Here is a 22523-nt window from a genome sequence, read left to right on the forward strand (position 1 = left end):
TGTCTAAGGTTTTGTTTAGACACTGTAGGGGTACCATGCTCATGCACTGGTACCCTCACCTATGGTATAGTGCACCCTGCCTTAGGGCTGTAAGGCCTGCTAGAGGGGTGTCTTACCTATACTGCATAGGCAGTGAGAGGCTGGCATGGCACCCTGAGGGGAGTGCCATGTCGACTTACTCGTTTTGTCCTCACTAGCACACACAAGCTGGCAAGCAGTGTGTCTGTGCTGAGTGAGAGGTCTCCAGGGTGGCATAAGACATGCTGCAGCCCTTAGAGACCTTCCTTGGCATCAGGGCCCTTGGTACTAGAAGTACCAGTTACAAGGGACTTATCTGGATGCCAGGGTCTGCCAATTGTGGATACAAAAGTACAGGTTAGGTAAAGAACACTGGTGCTGGGGCCTGGTTAGCAGGCCTCAGCACACTTTCAATTGTAAACATAGCATCAGCAAAGGCAAAAAGTCAGGGGGCAACCATGCCAAGGAGGCATTTCCTTACATCCAGCAAAATGTCTAAGTGCTTTTTCTTTGATAGCGCAAGGTGTGAAATAAGCTCTTACTAACAAAACGGGAAAGATTGGACAGAGGAGAAAAAAGGGCTGGTTTGACCTTGACTGCACAAAAGCACGTAAGAGATTAAAAAAGGCCCTCAGCGCCCCAACAAGATGTATGACTGAGATACGCACACGGAGGCAGGAGTATAAGGCGGCCATTAAAAAAAGGAAAGCCACTCTGAAAGAAAATACCTGGGAAACCTTACATAAAGTTAGTCTCACAAAAGATAATACCCTCTTTTGGAAAATAATAAACACTACTACGCCAATGGCTAGACATGGTCCCAGAATGGAAATTGCAATAACAGAAGGGGATTGGATTGGTTACTTCGCCAAGATATATAGCTCGGCTTTTGACATAGAGCTACTAGATTCCCCAATGAGCCATACCACTCAGAAAAATCCACGTATGATTATAACACCCCAGTTTAGCTTGGAGGAAGTAGTAGAAGCCATAAATTCAAGTAAAGCGGGGAAAGCACCGGGCCCTGATGATGTTCCGGTAGATTTATACAAGGCAAATGTACAAGTATAGGGCTCTTTACTGACGCAGGTACTGAGGGCTTGCTGTATGCAAGTACCACCACCATCTTGGCTAGATTCCATCATCGTTCCCATATATAAAAAAGGTGACCGCCTCAACCCAGCCTGCTACAGACCTATCTCTTTACTTGATACATCAGCTAAAATAGCTTGGAGAGTCATCTTGAACAGATTGCAGTCCTGGGCTGAGGAAAATAATATCCTAACCGAATTACAGTATGGTTTCGGCACCAGAATAGGTACAGTGGAACAAGGATTGAATTTAAGTATCATAATTGGGAAATATACAAAGATTAGGCAGGGCAATCTGCATTTGGCCTTTATATCTATCCTCGGCATTTGACTGCATAGTTCATGAGAAATTATGGGAAATCCTAAGTAGTATGGGGTAGAATTGAAAATAATTCAGTTCATACGGGAACTGTATTCAGGGAGTTGAGCGAGGGTGAGACATGGGATAAGAGGGGAATGTACTAGGCCTTTTGGTATACATAGAGGAGTCCGTCAAGGCTGTGTATTAGCTCCATTCTTGTTCTCAATATATATAAACAAGTTGGAACTAGAATTAACAAGTAAATGTAAAGATCTCCCTCAAATAGGTCATTGCCTGATTGCGGCTTTACTCTATGTGGACGATGCTGTACTTATAGCCCGGACTCCACTAGCCCTTCAAAAACTCCTAACAACCTGTATAACATACATGACAGACCTGGGCGTTACTGTCAACTGCTCGAAAACCTTTATAATGAACTGTGGTAGGAAATCAAGTAAGACCTATGATATCACCACGCAAGGCAGAAAGATTGACAAAACTTCAACATTTTCTTATCTGGGCATAATGTTTGACAAACAAGGCTCCTGGGCACAGTGTGTAAAAAACAAGAAATTATAGATCATGAAGACGACGGCCCTGAAGATTTTCTCCAAAAGGTTAGGGGTGATCACACCACAGAACATGTTAAAGGTCTATAGTGCCAAATGTATCCCATCCGCCATGTGCGGAGTGGGTGTTTGGGGGTATACCAACTCTAACCTGATCCAAACGGTGGAAAATGACTTTTTGAGACATTTGTTAATGGTACCAAATGGCACTTCATCATTCATTAGTCATGTCAAACTAGGGGCCCCTTTCCTGGTTGACCTAATAAAGATACAGCCAATATTATTATGGCAGAAAATTTGGATTTCAGAACACACTGGCCTAAATAGGGCAGTTTTACAGGATTGCATGGCATCAGCTTCTTCTCTAAGAGTCCCATGGTTGAGGTATATTATGACCTTTTTTGAAAACATGGGCCATAAAGAATACTACGCAAACCCAGAATTATTGGAGAGATTGACCAGGAAAGAACTGAGGTCCCTGTCCTTGAAGTACCTAGAATATCAGAGGTGGACAGTAGAGGCAAAAAAACACAGTGTCATGTCTAACCAATTGATTTTGTCTACGGAGGGCATGCAGCCTTACCTGGTAAATGTAGTAAAACCTCAACATCGTTTTGTTCTTACTAGGTTAAGTCTAGATGCGTTCCACCGTCTAGTAACCTTTCCGACTATGAATGATTGGAGTACAATATTAGGGGCCTGTCCTTGTGATACAGTCAGTACAAAGTACAATACATGTGGTTATTTTTTGCAAATTTCATGCAAAACAGAGAAAGAACCTTTTAATTCCTTTTTTAAGATCTACTCACATGCGACAGTGTCGCACCGCGTATCTTCATTTACAGATGTTACCTTCTATTGAAATATGTGGAATTTTAGCAAATTTTCTATGTTCTATAATAACAGTAAGAAAGTCTCTGGGCGGATTGGCAACATGATAATTTGGCCATCTAAACATTTATGATTGATTAATTAATTAATATGTTACTGTATTTTAATCTCCCGTATTTATTGCTACGTTTTAACTATGCTTTTTTATAATGTAAGATTTGTTTTACGTGCTGCTTTTATGACTTGTTGAAAGGTCGAATAAAGTCTATTCTATTCTAACATGACCGTTTGCATTGCAGAAAAACTTTATTGAGCAAAGTTACAACTTGTAGTATTAACTTTTGTTTATGTTTTTTCTCTTTTTACACAGATCAGTGACACCATGTATTACAATAATGTAAGTGAATCAACTGAATGTTCACCGAATAAAGCTTGTGTTGATGATGTAATGATTCACTTCATCTTTCTCCATTTATAATGCATCAACGAAGACACTCAGGCTGACATTGGCGCATACACTGGCAAACCCAGACACACACATGCATACACTGACACACCCAGGCACACACTGACACACACAAAATGACACACTGAGACACACACTAAAACACCCAGGCATATACTGATGCATACACTGACACACACAGTCACACACCCATGCATAAACTGGGACACCAAGGCATACAATGATGCATACACTTGCACATCCAGGTGCACACTCATACATGTGTGGACACACCCAGGCACACACTGTTGTATACACTAAAACACTTAGTGATACACTGATGCATATACTGATACACACAGGAAGAGACTTGTAACAACACTGAAACAGCCAAGCATACACTGATGCATACACTAACATACCTAGTGTAGGAAAGTTCCATCTTGCCTGACATGTTACCCCCATTTTCACTGTATGTATGTTTGTTTTAGCCCTTGTGTCACTGGGATCCTACTAGGCAGGACCCCAGTGCTCATAGTATGTGCCCTGTATGTGTTCCCTGTGTGGTGCCTAACTGTATCACTGAGGCTCTGCTAACCAGAACCTCAGTGTTTATGCTCTCTCTGCTTTCTAAATTTGTCACTGCAGGCTAGTGACTAAATTTACCAATTCTCATTGGCACACTGGTACACCCATATAATCCCCTTGGATATGGTACTTAGGTACCCAGGGTATTGGGGTTCCAGGAGATCCCTATGGGTTGCAGCATTTCTTTTGCCACTCATAGGGAGCTCAGGCAATTCTTACACAGGCCTGCCACTGCAGCCTGAGTGAAATAGCGTCCACGTTATTTCACAGCCATTTTTCACTGCACATAAGTAACTTATAAGTCACCTATATGTCTAACACTCACTTGGTGAAAGTTGGGTGCCAAGTTACTTAGTGTTTGGGCACCCTGGCACTAGCCAAGGCGCCCCCACATCGTTCAGGGCCAATTCCCCGAACTTTGTGAGTGCAGGGACACCATTACACGTGTGCACTCTACATAGGTCACAATGGTAACTCCGAACATGGCCATGTAACATGTTTAAGATCATGGAATTGTCACCCCAATACCATTCTGGTATTGTGGGGAAAATGCCATGATCCCCCAGGTCTCTAGCACAGAACCCGGGTGCTGCCAAACTGCCTTTCCGGGGTTACCACTGCAGCTGCTGCTGCTGCCAACCCCTCAGACAGGATTCTGCCCTCCTGTGGTCTGGGCAGCCCCGGCCCAGGAAGGCAGAACAAAGGATTTCCTCTAAGAAAGGGTGTTACACCCTCTCCCTTTGGAAATAGGTGTGAAGGGCTGGGGAGGAGTAGCCTCCCCCAGCCTCTGGAAATGCTTTGTGCCCATCTCTGCATAAGGCAGTCTACACCGGTTCAGGGATCCCCCAGCCCTGCTCTGGCACGAAACTGGACAAAGGAAAGGGGAGTGACCACTCCCCTGTCCAGTGCCTCCCAGGGGAGGTGCCCAGAGCTCCTCCAGTGTGTCCCAGACCTCTGCCATCTTGGAAACAGAGGTGTTGGGGGCACAATGGACTGCTCTGAGTGGCCAGTGCCAGCAGGTAATGTCAGAGACCCCCTCTGATAGGCTCTTACCTCTCTTGGTAGCCAAACCTCTTTTCTTGGTAGCCAAACCTCCTTTTATGGCTATTTAAGGTCTCTCCTCTGGGGTATTCTTCAGATAACGAATGCAAAAGCTCACCAGAGTTCCTCTGCACTTCCCTCTTCGACTTCTGCCAAGGATCGACCGCTGACTGCTCCAGGACGCCTGCAAAACTGCAACAAAGTAGCAAGACGACTACCAGCAACATTGCAGCGCCTCATCCTGCCGGCTTTCTCGACTGTTTCCTGGTGGTGCGTGCTCTGAGGGCTGTCTGCCTTCACCCTGCACTGGAAGCCAAGAAGAAATCTCCCGTGGGTTGACGGAAACTTCCCCCTGCTAACGCAGGCACCAAAAGACTGCATCACCGGTCCTCTGGGTCCCCTCTCATCCTGACGAGCGTGGTCCCTGGAACACAGGAGCTAGATCCAAGTGACCCCCACAGTCCAGTGATCCTTGAGCCCAAGTTTGGTGGAGGTAATTCCTTGCCTCCCCACACCAGACAGCAAACCTGTGTACTGTGTGATTTGCAGCTGCTCCGGCTTCTGTGCACTTCTCCAAGGATTCCTTTGTGCACAGCCTGGCCTGGGTCCCCAGCACTCCATCCTGCAGTGCTCAACCCCCTGAGTTGGACTCCGACTTCGTGGGGCCCTCCTTTCGTGACTCCAGTTCACAAATCTTCTAAGTACCTGCTCCGGTACTTCTGTGGGTGCTGCCTGCTTCTGTGGGGGCTCTCTGAGTTGCTGAGTGCCCCCTCTGTCTCCTCCTCTAAGGGGCGACATCCTGGTCCTTCCTGGTCCCCAGCAGCACCCAAAAACCTCTACTGCGACCCTTGCAGCTAGCAAGGCTTGTTTGTGGTATTTCTCCATGGAAACACCTCTGCAACATCCAGCACGCCGTGGGACATCTTCCATCCAAAGGAAAAGTTCCTAGCCCTTTTCGTTGTTGCAGAATCTTTGGCTTCTTCCGGGGTTTCCTGGGCTCCTGCCCCCCCCTGGACACTATTGCGACACTTGGACTTGGTCCCCCTGCAGGTCCTCACATCCAGGAATCCAGCTTCAGTGTTTTGCTAGTGCTTGTGGTTCTTGCAGAATCCCCCTATCATAACTATTGTGTCTTTCTGGGGTAGTAGGGTAACTTTACTCCTACTTTTCAGGGTCTTGGGGTGTGGTATTTTGGAAACCCTTATGTTTTCTTACAGTCCCAGCGACCCTCTACAAGCTCCCATAGGTCTGGGGTCCATTCGTGATTCGCATTCCACTTTTGGAGTATATAGTTTGTGTTGCCCCTAGACCTATGTTCACCTATTGCATCCTATTGTGATTCTACATTGTTTGCACTACTTTTCTTACTGTTATTTACCTGTTTTGGGTTTGTGTACATATAACTTGTGTATATTACTTACCTTCTAATTGAGGGTACTCACTGAGATACTTTTGGCATATTGTCTTAAAAATATAGTACCTTTATTTTTAGTAACTCTGAGTATTGTGTTTTCTTATGATATTGTGCTATATGACACAAGTGGTATAGTAGGAGCTTTGCATGTCTCCTAGTTTAGCCTAAGCTGCTTTGCCATAGCTACCGTCTATCAGCCTAAGCTGCTAGAAGCACCTCTATTCTACTAATAAGGGATAACTGGACCTGGCACAGAGTGTAAATACCACAAGGTACCCACAAAAAGCCAGGCCAGCCTCCTACATCTAGGCGCACACACTCATGCATACACTGACATGCACAGGCACACACTCATACATACACTGACATAAATTGGCACATACACTGCATACACCGAGACCCCCAGGTACACACTGACACATGCACTGACACACCCAGGGGCACACTGTTACATACACTGAAACACCTAGGGATACACTGGTAGGGACTTGTAGCTACACTGAAACATCCAATCGTACACTGATGCATACACTAACATCCCTAGGCACACACTCATGCATACACTGGCATATGCAGGCATACACTCATAAATACACTGACATACCCATGCACACACACTGCACACACTAAGACACCCAGGCACACTCGTGCATACAGTGACATACCCAGGCACACACTTATGCATACACTGAAATACTCAGGCACATACTCATGCATACAGTGACACATCCAGACACAAACTCATGCATACACAGAGACCCAGGCACACACTGACACATACATAGACACACCAAGATACACACTCATGCATACACTAACACACAGGTACATACTCACAAATATAGTGACATATCAAAGCCCACGGTCATGCATATACTGAGATACCCAGGCACACAGCCATGCAAACACTGACATACCCAGGCACAGATTCATTCATATACTGACACACCCAGGAACACACTCATGCATACAGTCACCTAGCCAGGCACACACTCATGCATACACTGAGACACCCAGGCATGTAGTCAAGCATACACTAACATACTCAGGCTAACACTCATGTATACATTGATATACCCAGGCACCCATTTATGCTTACACTGACAGACCCAGGCACACACCCATGAATACAGTGAGACACCCAGGCACCTATTCCTGCATACACTAACAGACCCAGGCACACACTCATGCATACACTGACACATCCAGTCACTGAATTATACATACAGTGACATACCCAGACATACACTCATACATACACACACACATACCCAGGCACACACAATCATACACTGATACACCCAGCGACACAGTCATGCATATTCTGACATACCGGAGAACACAGCCATGCATACACTGAGAAACCCATGCACAAACTGATGCATACACTGACACACCCAAGCACAACCTCATGCATACCCTGACATATCCAGGCACACAATCATGCTTACACTAGTACACCCAGGCACTCACTCTTGCATACACTGACACACCCAGGCACACAATCATGCATACACTTGGGTACCCAAGCACACACTCATGCATATACCGACACAACCAGACACATACTCATGCATAAAATGATACACCCAGGTACATGCTCATGCAGACACTGACATATCCAGGTATACACTCATGCATACATTGATACAGCCAGGCAAACACTGACACATACACTGACACACAGATACATAGTCATACATACAGTCACAAGCAAAGGTCCACAGTCATGCACAGACAGACACCCCAGCACATACCAAACATTGCACTAAACAACAAAATGCACCAAAAAAATCACATTAGTGCTTATCAAAAATGTCAGTGAGTTCAGGGAATGACTGCTCTCCCATGCTAAGAACCTTCTTACACTTTAAGCAAAACTGTTCTAGCATTGCAAACTATGGAACACTTGGGGGAAGATTCAATGGTGTTGTAGCAGATATCGATGTCCAAATGCAGCTTCACCTGCTGCAGATGTTGTCGCAATGCTCTGGTCACGATCTCTGTCTGCACGACCCAGGTGCCTTGGGTGAATCGTTATGAGGTGTTTCAACATGCTTGAAGTACTGTATGAGTACTACTTTTGAGTGCCTCTTTATAACATTTTCTTGCACAGCATGCATTATACCTTGTGGGCCACAACTTTCTTCTCCCCGGATGGAACTATAAAATCCTTCCATGCAATACTCTCTTTCTCCGGAGTTCTTTCTTCCTCAGACGAAGAGCTGTCATTTTCTGTGTTGGAAAGTAGATTGTTGGTAAAGGCAGGTAAGTCCCTGCGTAGCAATAGGCCACAAACCCCCAACTAGGTCCAGTCAGGGTCTCAATAAATTAATCGCAGCTCAATCCTTGGTAGCTTGGCTATGAGCAGTTAGGCTTAACTTAGGAGTCAGGATTGTAAAGCATTTCATAATCAAAAAACAGTAAATAAGTAACATACAAAGCACAATAAAAATCTAACGCCAATTTAGAAACAGAGTATATTTATATCTTTAAAATTACACTAAAACAACAGAAATCCAATAAAGGGAACCAGAGATATGAATTTTAAAAAAATAAATGTTTTCTAGCCCATAAAAATCAAAGGCGCCAGTCTGGATATCTGGTCGTACTCGACCGGGGCAAAACTTGAGACTGACCATGATGGAGCTCTACTTGGCTACAGTGAACGGGAGGCCTTGGTTAAAGTTTTACCTTCGGACGTAGTCTTTTTCTGGAAGATTTTCTGGAATGGGACGAAGTCACAAGTCAAATCCAACCTCCCTGGGGCCCACTTTGGATCCGCGTCGCAGGAGACCATGTCGAAGGATTCTACGTTCAGACTTAGGCAATTTTTCGTGACGGAAATCTTCATCTGGAACCAAGTTGAAACTGAAGCCGGCCTCCCTGGAGCCCTCCTCGGATCCACTGCGCGGGAAGCCTTGGTCAACTTTTTATGTTCAGACGTTTTTGGAGCTTTTTCTGCCTGACGTTAGACGACCCTCCACAGCAAGCCTATTCCCATTCAATCTCATTGAATTGCCTCTCCACAACCCCTGGTGAAATCTTGGAAATCTAGGGCTCCAGAGCTTTTCAGTAGGACAAACCTGCAAGTCAGGCCAGATCGCGGTCGATTTGGCCTGCTTGACTCACGACGTTGGGTTGGTGCACTTATGGAGCTTTTTTCCAAAGTTGGTCCAAACTTCTCCAGTCTTTTGGAAAAAAAATTCAGAAGTTCTAAGATTCTTTAGGTGCCCACAACTCACCTTAAGCTCTGAGTTGCTCCTTGGGGTTTAGGACTCCAACTCCCAAAATGCACATGGTTCAAATCTAAAAATGACCACTGGTCAGCTGGTCCATTTCTTCAGGGCTTAATGCAGGGGACTCTGGTTATCTGTTTTCTACCTGTAGCATACAGGGAGTGACTTTCTGAAGCAGTAGGAGACAGGCAAAGTCCTTTTCTTTATGAAGCCCAACGTTTGCAGCTGGTGAAGTCCTTTTAAGTGCAGTGCACAGGTGCAGGCCAGGGGTCCAGCAGGGCAGTCCTTCGTCATGTCTTGTTCCTGTAGGGATCTGAGGTGGGAGTTAGCTCTACCAATTTTAACCTTGCTCCTGGGGTGGAAAGCCGGGGGTGGGGTGGGCCTCTGTCCAATCACATGCAGGCCACCACCCTCTTGAGTGACCACTTCCTGGTAAGTGTAACAAATATCAATCCCAGGGGGCAACATTCCTCCAAAATCCAAGATGGCAAAATGTTATCTTAGAGTTTAGATCTGGCTGAGCCCACCCACTGGTGTGGCTAGGTTTCCCTTAACACACCCCTTCATTAATCTAATCAGGGGCGCCTGGTTGTCTAGGGCTGCAGAGAATGGGGGAGGTACAGTTGCTGTCCCAAATGTCCTTCCCTCTTTTAAAGTCCAGTTTGGCAGCTTTCCCCCCCATCTACCATCCGCTAAGGCAGATCTCCTCCCACCAGATGCTTCCTTTTTGTCAGCCCAGGCCACTTCACACCTCAAGGCAGCTTGGCTCAGGCTGCCAGAGGCTGACCAGTCAGAGAAGGGCATTGCAGAGCTGACACTGGTGACTTTTAGGAAGAGTTCTAAAACTCTTTCTAGGTACATATTATATTACATTCAACAGTGGGAAGTTGTTGGATTTATTGTAACTTTTAATTTGATATTAAACATGCCATATTTAGCTCCTTCCAATGGAAAATAAGACTTTATTATCTTAAAATAAAGACGCTCAATGTTAGCCTATGGAGCCCATTCACTACATTGGGTAAAACTAATTTCCATATTTTTCCCTCACCAAGGCTTATTACACATATTTTATAAAGTCCCTGCTTATATTTACACTGCACCCAGTCCTGGGGTAATTTAGGGTATACCTTAGAGGTGACTTATCTGTAAAACTAAGTTAGCTTGCAACTTTGGAAGAACTTTTAATTCTAAAGTCGAATTTGGAGTTAAATTTAACTTGAAAGCAGCGAGCAAGGCAGGCCTGCTTTTGAAATGACACTGGGTACGACAGCAGTGCACCTATGCTGGGGTCCCTAAACTACATGCCCTACCATATGCTAGGGACTTATAAGTAGTTTGGTACAGCAAATTATAATTAGCCATTTTAATCAGAGCACAGGACCTGGGACTGTTACCAGTCCCCAGGGCACTATAAGAGTCAGACAATCACCAGTATGATTGCACAAATGGGGTCATAAAGTTAGGGGGCTTCTGCAATCAGCCCAGTTTTTTCACATTCAGGATGAACATTTTCAGCAGGAGATAACATCTTTTTACAGGAAAAGCAAATGAAGCACCAAAAATAAAATAAAACTGCAGCTCTAGTTGCATAAGTGTGAAATATCACAAGGTGTTTTTTGTTTAATTGCCATAGAGCACACGCATGCCCCATAGGCATATGTGTGCTCTACAGGTACACCCCTATTTTTGGGATGCACCAAGGGGGGGCCTTTTGCCCTTTGCCATCCCTGGTTTTGCATTTCCTAAATAGCGATTTCTTAATAAGAAATCAATATTCAGGAAATGCAAAACCGGCCCATTGACTCAAATGCAATTGGATTTCTTAATACTGATTTCCTAATATCGATTCCTACTTTGTAGGAATCGCTATTAGAAAATCAGTATCTTTGTACATAGCATTTTGCATTTCTTAAATGTCTATTTCTATGAAGTCGCTATTTAAGAAATGCAAAATTGCATTTTCGTACACCTGACCCTAAGTTTCCTATTTGCACATTTGCCTGCCACCTATGTGTCACCCTACCTGTGACCTGTCAGTCAGCAACCTCATGCCTAGGTCCTAAAGCCTGCTTGATCATGTATATAGTTGTCGGGATTGACGGAGAGTTCACTACAGGGGAATCTAATAAATGTTAAGCAACTTTGTTTTTATATGTGAATGAATCGTTGTGTGCATCAACATCAACTATTCCAATATTAACATGAAAAAACAGAAGAACAAAGGTCAAACAATAGTAAAAATGACTGTCTAGAAAGAGGGGAATGAGACTGCTGGAATTCATGCTACAGATGTGGAAGGATCACTTTGAAAAAGATAAGCGTTGCCTGGCATGGAAACAGAATGTTCATTCGGCGGCATATTAGGACATTTGTAAAATAAAAAATAAAAATAATAAGATGCTACCATAAAAATTGTCACAGAACTGAATTTGTCTTCAGATAGTGACAGTAATGTTGAAAATAATTGTGTTTTATGCATTGAGACACATGTTTTAGGGCTGGATGGGTTCACCAGGTCTATACACGCATGCTGCATTACCATTTGAGTTGTCACTGTAGACAAAGAAGCAGATTCTGTTTCTCCGTACATGATCAGTAACAGATCATTATGGAATGAGAAGTTTAAGGAACTTTTAGAGAATGATTTGGGGCTTGATTTAGATCGTGTTGGTATTGCTGCCAAGCCATGTTGGCGGGGACCCAAAAAGACTGTCAAGTCAACGGCATACCGCGTGAGACAGCGGAAGAACCCAATGGACTTCATACAATGGTAGGAGCTATGGAATAAAGGTAAGTGACACACACACTGTCCCTTAGCCATGTGTATTCCCCTGCACTACACAACACACCACATATAAACTATCATCCATTACAATGCCGACACAACACACCTCATACATCCTGAAAACATGCATTGACATACATCCATGAAACACACACACACATCATTGACACTGCACCCACACGACACAACTACAACAACCAACATAACTACACACTCTGCTACACAAACACACTCATATATAAGCACAACTACACACAGCACGACAATGTCTATCACACAAAAAAAACTCACCTGAAAGTGTCACACGGAAACACAACATCAGTCTCACATGCAAGTGACACACATATAGACATAACCACACCATCCACTTCAGCTCCCTCCACCTCAAACAGCCAATCCACACACACAACACACACACGTACCGACTCACATACACAACAGATGGCACAAGCCTACCTGTACTGGTCCCCTTGCAATGCGCACACATGGATACCGTTGTCCAATGTAAGTGTACTGTCATTGTAGTGCCAGCATTCATTTTGCAATGACAGTTGTATATGTGTGCGACATGGGTGTTGTGCCAGTGTGTTGCCAGTATTGTATGACACAATTGTCTTAATGATATATGCCCGTCACAGTAATTTAAAAGAAATAGTGAGACATGCATTTGCCTGCAATGGTCCGGACCTCCTATGTAGGGCCCACCCAACCTACCCTCGCAATGAGAGTTCCCTACCTTTGAGTCTGGCGATTGGGGGGGGGTCATGTTTTCTCTGTGGATCAGTGGCAGCAGTGATGGCAGATGTCCAGTTGTGTTCAGTCAAAAACAGAGGTGGAATTGGGGAAAAAAGGTGAGTTTTCACCCCTTCTCCCCTACAATCTGCCAACTCAGAAGTGGAGGTCGGACTGCCACTTTTTTCCTGGTGGTAAGGCACATCCAAATCTGCACAGCGGGACCCCAGCTACTTTTCCCCCTTCAGCTGTTGACACAGGTGGTATTTCTTGGCCGAGACGGCAGTTGGAATGCGGGCTCTCAGCTATGGAACCATCAACATATAAATACAGTGGGCAGACTGTCATGGCAGAAGGCAGGTTTTCAGATGAAAAGTGGACGGTGGGACCGTTACCATCAAGGTCTAAATCAGGCCCTTGCTTCCATCAGACATTCATCCTGAAAGTTTTAAAAGGGGAACTGAAGCCTATGGCTAGGTACAGAGTAGTCAAGCTTGCATTTAAAGGGGGAGAGGCAGTGGGAAACATGTATATAGCAGAGAAAGGGCCATCAGTGTTAGGGTGGAAGGACCAGAGGAAATTGATTATCATTTTACATCCCAACAGTCAGAAACAAGTTATGTTAGATAGTAAAGATTACTTTGTACAATTAAATGAAGGAGGAATACCCTAGAGTGTTTTCAGTGTGTGTTGGGGAACTGCAAGCTTTCCTACATATGATAAGGTTGAAGGATGAAAACAAACCAGTCTCGCATAGAGTGAAGAACATACCATTTTCTACAAAAAATGAGGTAAAGAATGAGTTGGACAAACTGGAAAAGAAAGCATCATCGAGTGTATTGATCGGAGTGAATGGTTGGCACCCCTTTTGGTTGCACATTGGGCTAATGGGAAAGTGAGGTTACGTATTGATTTACATAGCCTACATCAAAACATTGTTATAGATATTTTCATCTGCCTAAAATAAATGAAATGTTGGGGGTGAAGAGTGGTGCTAAGTGGTTTCCATCCTTAGGTCTTACAGCTGCATAGCACCAACTAACTCTTCATCATAAAAGTAAACACTGAACGGTGTTTATCACGCCATTTAGGTGTAATTAGTACAAACACATGCCAATTGGGTTTGCATGTGCAGCATCAGTTTACCAGCGTCTGATGTACTAACTAATTAGGGATCATCAACGTGTTATGTTCTTCCAAGATGATATCCTAATTATGGGAAGAAATCGGGAAGAACATGACCAAAGAGTGAGAGATGTGTTGTCGATATTGAGTGATTATGGGCTGAATGTGGAAATCACAAAATGTTGTTTTGCTGTGAAGTCTATCACATCTTATAGGCATGAGATCTCTGAATAGGACACATTGCCAAGAAAAGGTTTAATTGATGCTATTCAAAAAGCTCCCACACCCAGTTCAAAGGATCATGTGAGATCCTTCCTGGGATTAACAATTTTATGCCAAATTTGTGAAGGATTTTGAAGAGAAGACATTCGAAATTCAGCAATTAATTTTAAAAAAGTGTACATTTGAATGGAATGCCAACCTGCAAGCTTATTTTGAAAACAATAAAAAATACATTTGTTCTGCCTTACCATTACAAGGTTTTGACCCCAGAGCCATGACCATTGTAAGGACAGATACTAGCAAGTGAGGGTTGGGAGTCGTTCTGTTGCAAGTTGATAAAGACAACCAGGAATATATCATTTTGTGTGCCGCACGTTCATTAACAGATGCTGAGGAAATATTTTTGGTTATAGAATGATAAATGTTGGTGTGTGTGTGTGGGCATAGAGAAACTCAGACCTGCATGTGTGGGGTTCAAATTTCTTGGTTCGCATGTATCACAAACCCTTTACTAAAATACTCACTACATTAGGATTAGAAAAAGCCACATCCAGATTAGCCTGATTGTCCTTAAGATTATTAGATGACACATATAATGTACAGTATTTGCTGTGGTCTAAGAACAGAGTGGCAGAATATTTAAGTTGAGCCCAAATTGATGTGAGCAATTTGAGGGCAGAATGTTGGGATGACGTGTGTTTAGCTGACATTGCAGAACATAAAACAGACATTACCAACAAGGAACAATGGATGGATAGGTTATGAATCAGATAAAAGAATATATACTTGATGGTTAGCCCGAAACTATATTTTTAGAAAAGGACACAAGATCCTTCTGGGAAATGCGTGCTGAACTATCTGGGAGGAGGATGCATTCCTTCCAAGAGGAGTGAGAATACTGCCAACATCAAGTCTTAGGAGGAAAGTGTTGGAAATATCTTTTGAGGGACATGTAGGCATAGTCAAAATAAAAAGCATTATAAAGCTTCATTATAGGTGGCCAGAATTAGACAAGGATATAGAAAGGGTAGTGGGCGAGTGTGTAAAGTGTCTGAATGCAGATGAAAGTTTGGTAACCTTTAGACCGCCTTTGTCTCCACTGCAGGGCCCAATAGTCTTTGGGAGACTTTAGGCATTGATATATTAGGGCTTGTGTAGAATCAAAGTGGGATTGGTCAGTATATCACTATTTTGGCTGATTTCGTTTTTAAATGGCCAGAAACAAAAGCAAAGGAGATGGTAGATTCCACTACGATAGTAAAATTCCCTGATTGTCTTGGAGCATGAGGGCATACCCAAAACCTTGCTAACTGATAATGGGCTTAAATATGTCTATAAATATTTACAGATTTTCTTTTGTCTAGGAATAAAATCACATGGAGACACATTTCTTCTTATCATCCTGCAGGAAATAGTGTTGTAGAGCTCTTCAATAGAGTGTTGAAAGGCAACATACAGATGGAAAATAAAAGATGTAAAAACTGGATTTTGGAAATAAATACGTTAATTTGGGCTCCCAGCACCACACCCACTGTGACAGGGTTTTCACCAGTCAACACCTTGAGAGGAAGAGATCCAGTTACCATGTATAACCAAGCATTGATGAAGGGTAAAGTCAGAGAGAATAACAACAAATCACAGAATATGTACGAAAGAAAATATGATTGTTAGAATGGTATTAAAGAAGTAAAACTACTTGTAGGTGATTACGTAAAAGTGAAACACCAGAATACAATGGAAAATTGGGGCAGTAGATTTATTGGACCCTTTAATGTAGTTGCAATATATAATAATTCAGTCAAACTTAGTGATGGGATGGCTTAGCACAGTGGTTTCCAACCTTTTGACTTCTGTGGACCCCCACTTTATCATTACTTGAACCCAGGGACCCCCACTGAATCATTATTGGAATCCAGGGACTTCCCATTGAGTCATTACTGAAAACTGGGGACCTAATCTGTTAATATTATTTAATTTTCTAAGCAGTTGCGGACCCACTGAGGAGGCTTCATGGACTCCCTAGGGTCCCCGGACCACAGGTTGGGAACCACTGGTTTAGTCTTTTAGCAGATTGGCCAAAGGAGGAAGAAGTGCTATGATTGAGAATGAGTATAAGTGTGGTGAGGGCAAAGCAAGGAGAGGCAAAAGACATTGGTTAATGGATGTGAAAAAGAATGTAATGCGAGGAAGGGAATGAGAATGCAATGTCTGAAGTAGGTGAATGAACATCTTGGTCAGGGAGAACTTTGCAATGCCCAAAGAGATGGGAGGATTACTCTGTGGGGTAGAACTGCTTTTGAGAATATTATTAATGTTGCACACTACTACTGCTATAGCTTTGTACTGAATTTAGGATTTTTATTGTCATAGTTTTTGTCATAGATGTTGTTAATATTGGAATAATTGATGTTGATGCACACAGTGATACATCCATATATACGAACAAAGTCGCATCACCATTATTGGATTCCCCCGTTGGGAACTCTCTGTCAAACCCAGCATAAAAGTATGCATTCAGTCAGGCTCTGAGACCTAGGCCTGAGGTTACTGACTCACAGGTCACAGATGGGGTAACACTTAGCTGGCAGACAAACGCACAAACAGGAAAACTCAGATCAGATCCCACAAATAGGTGTAGCGACACCACAATGGTCCCCGGAGACTGGACCCAATATAAGGCACATAGCCATAGGGGTGTGTGCATTCTCAAATACCATTAAGTTAGATGCCACATGTAGTTAGAGAAACTTAGCCAATCAGAACACAGCACACACAGCACGAGCAGCAACCATGCATCCCTCTGGGTGGACATCTAGACACATCCTCACTGGCCCATATTGTGTTAACACAAGGCTGAGACCCACCTGCATTCATTATCTGGAACTGCAGTTATGACTCCATGACAACTGTTTGCATTTTTACTAAGAAAGGAATGTTTTTTATTGTTTTATGGTATTCAAAGAAATGTATAAAAACCTACTGCAAATGAATGTGCAACAAGAGACAATCCTCAGACCTTGTTTATGTAGCTGCTCTCTGGGCCGTAATGTTTAATTAAATGAACTGTTCCTGTTTTGCCAGACACTTCCTGTCTTTTGATTTTTAAGATAAATCCACATTCAAGCAATAATGTTTATTATGTAGAATAGAATTTGCAATAACATTGTATTACAGTTTAATTTATATAGATAGAATTGTTGTATCAGAAATGGAAGAATTTTCTTCTTATTTTTGAGAGGGAAGATGTGTGGTATCCTATGTCATTGCATTTTGTAGATGGCAGAATATGATGATGGAGATTGGAAAATGGTGAGAACAAGTGAAGAAGCCAGAGGTGAAAGTTGCATCCTTACTCCGTGTGCTGGGGTTCTTTACAATATATTAACCCTGTACACAAAACATGTCAGAGGCTCATCATTACAAATATAGAGCTACTTTCAGAACATTTAATCAATCATTTTTTATAAATTCTAACATTTTTGCTCACAGTTACTGATCTTGAAAGATACCAGACCTTATTAAAATTAAAGTGTACAATGGAACCAGGAGCCCAAGAATGGGCCAATGCTATCAATCTCTTTATTAGAAGAAGAAGAAAGTTAAAGAAATTCTTACCGTGGATGGAGTTAATTCTTTCTTCAGAAGAGTGTGAACAATAAATGTCAAGACAGTCGCCAGAGTCACAACTAGAGGAATGACAGCAGAGTTGACACTCTGCACATATCCAGCCTTTTCCAATATATTAGTTTCTAATTTCCTTATACCTATAAAAATATTTACATGATCAAACTGAACAGGAGCTTTTTACCACAGCAAACACTAAAATACAACCAACATATTTGTGTTCCCATTCATTGTTTAGGCAGCATTTAATATGACATTCAATGCATGGTTTCAATAGACATTGTCCTCCAGTGGTCAAAACAGGATGAAGAAATGGTGAGTGTATGTGTGTATATATACACTATTTCAAACGTTACAGTGATGTTATAGTTCAGATTTTACACAAAACCATAGAAATTTAGCGGTTAGTGTTAGAGCTAATTCAACTAACTATAATTTGCGACCTCACCATGCACGGCTACTTACCCCAGATATTGCATCACTCATGATATCTTCTATGAAATCATTGATATTATCACTGTAACATTTACAGTAAAATTATTAATGAGAAAACTGTGCATGGGGAAGGTGCGAGTTATAGTTACCTTAGCGCACCTAACTATAACGTCCCCGTAACCTTTGTTTTTTCAGTGAATTTCTAGGGTTTTTGTAAACATTAAATAAAATGCCCATCACAATGTGGTGGAGAGTTGGCCCGGGGCCTGGCCTGGCATTGTGCTCTCCCTACCCAAGCTTGATGCTCCTGTACCCCCCTCCTCCTTGCCATACATTGTCCAAGTTCATGCCCCTGCTCCCTCATTACAGTCCTGTGTGGCCATTGTTCTGCCAATGCCCTTCCCGCCTGCCCTGAACAGTTAGCTTGCTGCTCCATCTATCTCCTCCCTACCGTCTGTTGTCCGAGTCCATGTACCAGCCCCCTCTCTACGGCCCTGCATGGTCCGATGTGCTGCCACTGCTCTCCATTTAGCTTGATGTCCCTGCCCACTCCTCCTACCCTCTGTTGCCTAATTCTATGCCTCATCACTGCCCTCCTGTTTAGCCTCTGTACTTTGCTTTCTGCCCGGACCCTCCTTCCCCCTGTCCTCCAATGACTGTGAGCTTCCCCTTGCTCCCTCCTGTTTGCCCACCATGTTCCATGGACCTCACTGCCCCTCCTATCTACTCTGAGTGTTCTCTTGAGCTGCCACTGTCCCTCCCACCTGCATAGCAAGGTCAGATGACTGGCACCTGTCCCTGCCACCCCGACCCTGCCTGTCCAAGTTCTGTGACCCTATTCCCTACCTCCTGTCCTCCATGGTCCATTTTGCTGGCATTCTCTTCTGGCCTCCATGCTTTGCAACTGCTCTTCCAGCCTACTTCATGTGGTCTGTTGTGAAGGCCCTTCCCTTGCCTTCTCTTGTCTATGTCCAGCCCATACACATCCAACTGACCTCAATTGTCCTTTGTGCATGTCCTTGACCCCTCCCTCTTGCCCACTATGGCCTTATGTGCTGCCACAGCCCCTCCCACCTGCCCTGTGTGGTCAGCTTCCTGCCCCTGAACTCCCTCCCACCTTCCCTCAGTTGTCTGTGTGTATGCCATTATAGTCTAACTGTTGGCCTCCATGGTATGTTGTGCTTCCAGTTCCCATCCCGCCTGCCCTCCATGGTCAGTTTACTGCTCCAGCTCTGCCCCCTTCCCTCTATTTTCCATGAGAAGGTCCCTCATCCCTCCTTCCTGCCTTGTTTGATCCATTGTCATGCGCCTGCCACCTCCCTTCTGTCCTTAATGGCCCGTTATGCTGCAACTGTCCCTTCTGTCTGTCTGGTATGGTCAGCTTTCTGCCCTTACCTTTTTTGTCTCTGCTCTCTGTTGGCCATGTGCATGACCCTGTCCCCTCACTATTTCTTTCCATGGCCAATTATGCTGCAATGCTGACCCACTTGCCCAGTGTGGTTTATTGTGCTGCTGCAACCCCTGACACTGCCCTGTAAGGTCAGTTTGGTGCAACTGCTTACCTCACTCCTGCCGTCTGTTATCTGAGTCCACATCCCTACCCCATTCCTCCTGTACTCAGTGATCCAATGTACCATAATTACCAAAATTCTAAACTTGGTAAGAGGGAGATTTTGAAAACAAAAAACCTGGGGAATTGAGTTTCTCCATTAACATAAAAAGATGAGTTTTTATTCAGGAGACAGATAAAATAAAAGCCCTTTGGGCCTAAGAACATGGGGAGTCTCCTGCCTAAAATGGGTCCTTTGGCATGTATGGTTATACTGCCACTGCCTCTTCCTTCTGCCCTCAATGGTCTGTTATATTGGCACAGCCTCTCTTGCCTGTCCTGCATGATTGGTTTGTAGCCCTTGCCCTCTTTCCCCTGCTCTCCATGGTCCATTGTGCTGCCACTGCCCCTCCCACCTGCCCAGCATGGTGAACTTGTTGCCTCTGCACCCTCCTTCCTGCTTGTAGTTATCCAAGTCCATGCTCCTGACAACTGCCTCCCCACAGTATCCTAATGAACAACTAGATTGATAACATTCTACATTTATTACAAATATGTGGCACGCCTGGCATCATCTTGATGTAATCAAAACTGTAATATCGGAAGAATTTCCTTTAGAAATTATTATAAAAATGAGTGGGTCTTATTCCTGTATAAAATGATGGTTAGTACTCTAAAAAACTAAAATGAGGACATATTTTCCGAGTTCTCAAATAGAGACAAAGCACTTTTAAATTATTGCTATCTTGATGGTTTTTTTATCCTGCTGATCACTCAATTATATATTACACTTAGGGGAGAGAATGTGGTGTTACAGCCAGAGCTGCAGACTTTGCAACTGGGAACCAGGTTGAGGTTTTGGCATCAGCTCAACATCCTGTGATTCTGGGCAAATCACTTAGGGACCGATTATGAATTTGGTAGGCAAAAAAGGCCACCCACCAAACTCCCGCGTTCAGGAGACCGCCAGTGTGGTCTCCTTCCCGCTGGCCCTGTTATGAGTTTCCAGCTGAGTCAGTGAGTGGAAATACAGTTTCCACCCACTGGCCTAGTGAGAAATGCACAATAACATTGATGCTGGCTCGTTATATGGCCGGCGGCAATGCTGTTGTGCATTGGGTGCACCAGCACCCATCACGCAAATCACTGTCTGCCATTTGTGCGACGGGTCTGGCAGGAGGGCCCCCGGCATCCCGTCTTCGCCAGCATTTACATGGCGGGGAAACGGCCAAGTAAATGCCGGGGGAGAGAGGGGTCGTAATCCCTAGGACAGCACTGCCCTGGTGGATTGAGAATGATTGCACCGCCAGGCCATCGGATGGCAGAAACGTGGCAGTGCCAGCGGCCCAACGGTGGCACATTGGCACCGCGACTGCCAGCCTCGTAATGAGGGCCTTAACCCATGCCTAAAGCCCAAAAGGAATGTGTAAAGAACTCCAATACTTTCAGGTCTGTGCTACAAGTAACTGCAAAAAAAACAAAAAAAATTAAGTGCTTTGCACAATTCTGACATTGCACTATACTTGGGCTACATTTGGGTGATATTAGTGCTACATTTAGGCTCATTTTCCACTTTTGGTCATCTTGAGAGACTTATTGGTTATAAAGCTCACTAATCTCCACATTTACTGCAGTATCCTCAGTAAAAAATGCTTTCAGTTTTCCACTTCAATTCCATCAAGATGGAGGTCAGATGTGCCACACTTTTGGCATGAATTCAGAATGTCAGCACTCTAGTTGCTCATTAGAATACTGTAATAAACTGCTGATCACCAGGGAGTTAACTGGCAGCCTGCTGCTGGTGTTGAAAGTGCATGTTTTAGTCTACATGTCAGAATGTGTCAATGAAATAGAAGGGGAAGATATTTGAGAACTCACGTAAAATGTGTCCTAATTTTTGTTTCTACTACATTAACCCTAATTTCTATGACCAAATGAAACACCTCATTTTGTTCCTTTCTAAATTAAATGTTTTAAAGCTTTACCAGTTTGGTTCAATCAAGATGGCTTCAGATGTGCCACACTTTTGTCATAAGTTAAGACTGTTAGGGCTTTAGTTGTTCTTTAGAACACTGTGGGAGGCTGCATTAGAACACAAGGGAATCAACTGACAGGCTTCTTCTGTTGAAAGTACACATTTTACTGAGAAATTCAGACTTCATTCTCATAGGGCAGAGGTCATCAAGCTGGGGGGCGAGCCCCCCTAGGGGGCACCAGACTCTGGCCAAAAGCAGCATTACACAGAAAACATGCCTTTGTTTTAAGCAGAAGCGTGTTATTGATTGTTTTTAAAGCTAGCAGTACTGAACCGCAATGTTTAATGAGGTCTAGATATATTTAAACATTGCCATCTTTATAAAATAATTGTGAAAAATCCTGAGGGGGGCCCAATGAGTTTAATTTTTGCAACTGGGGGGGCGGTATTAGAAAGTTTGGAGACCACTGTCATAGGGTGAGAAAGATCATGTGAATTTACAGACAATATGCTCTCATTTTAGCTTCTGGAGCACC

The 22523-nt window shown here is 43.7% G+C and overlaps 1 protein-coding gene across 1 annotated transcript in view; it reads right to left on the reverse strand.

The window, feature by feature from the left end:
- LOC138268264 (ATP-binding cassette sub-family C member 12-like) overlaps positions 1–22523 on the reverse strand; it is a 1444059-nt gene that overhangs the window by 779530 nt on the left and 642006 nt on the right. The window contains exon 9 of the mRNA XM_069217748.1: positions 18020–18168. Within this exon, the coding sequence (XP_069073849.1) occupies positions 18020–18168 (149 nt within the window). The remainder of the gene's footprint in view (positions 1–18019; positions 18169–22523) is intronic.

This window comes from Pleurodeles waltl, chromosome 12 (assembly GCF_031143425.1).
Source record: "Pleurodeles waltl isolate 20211129_DDA chromosome 12, aPleWal1.hap1.20221129, whole genome shotgun sequence".
In the NCBI taxonomy this organism is placed as follows: domain Eukaryota; kingdom Metazoa; phylum Chordata; class Amphibia; order Caudata; family Salamandridae; genus Pleurodeles; species Pleurodeles waltl.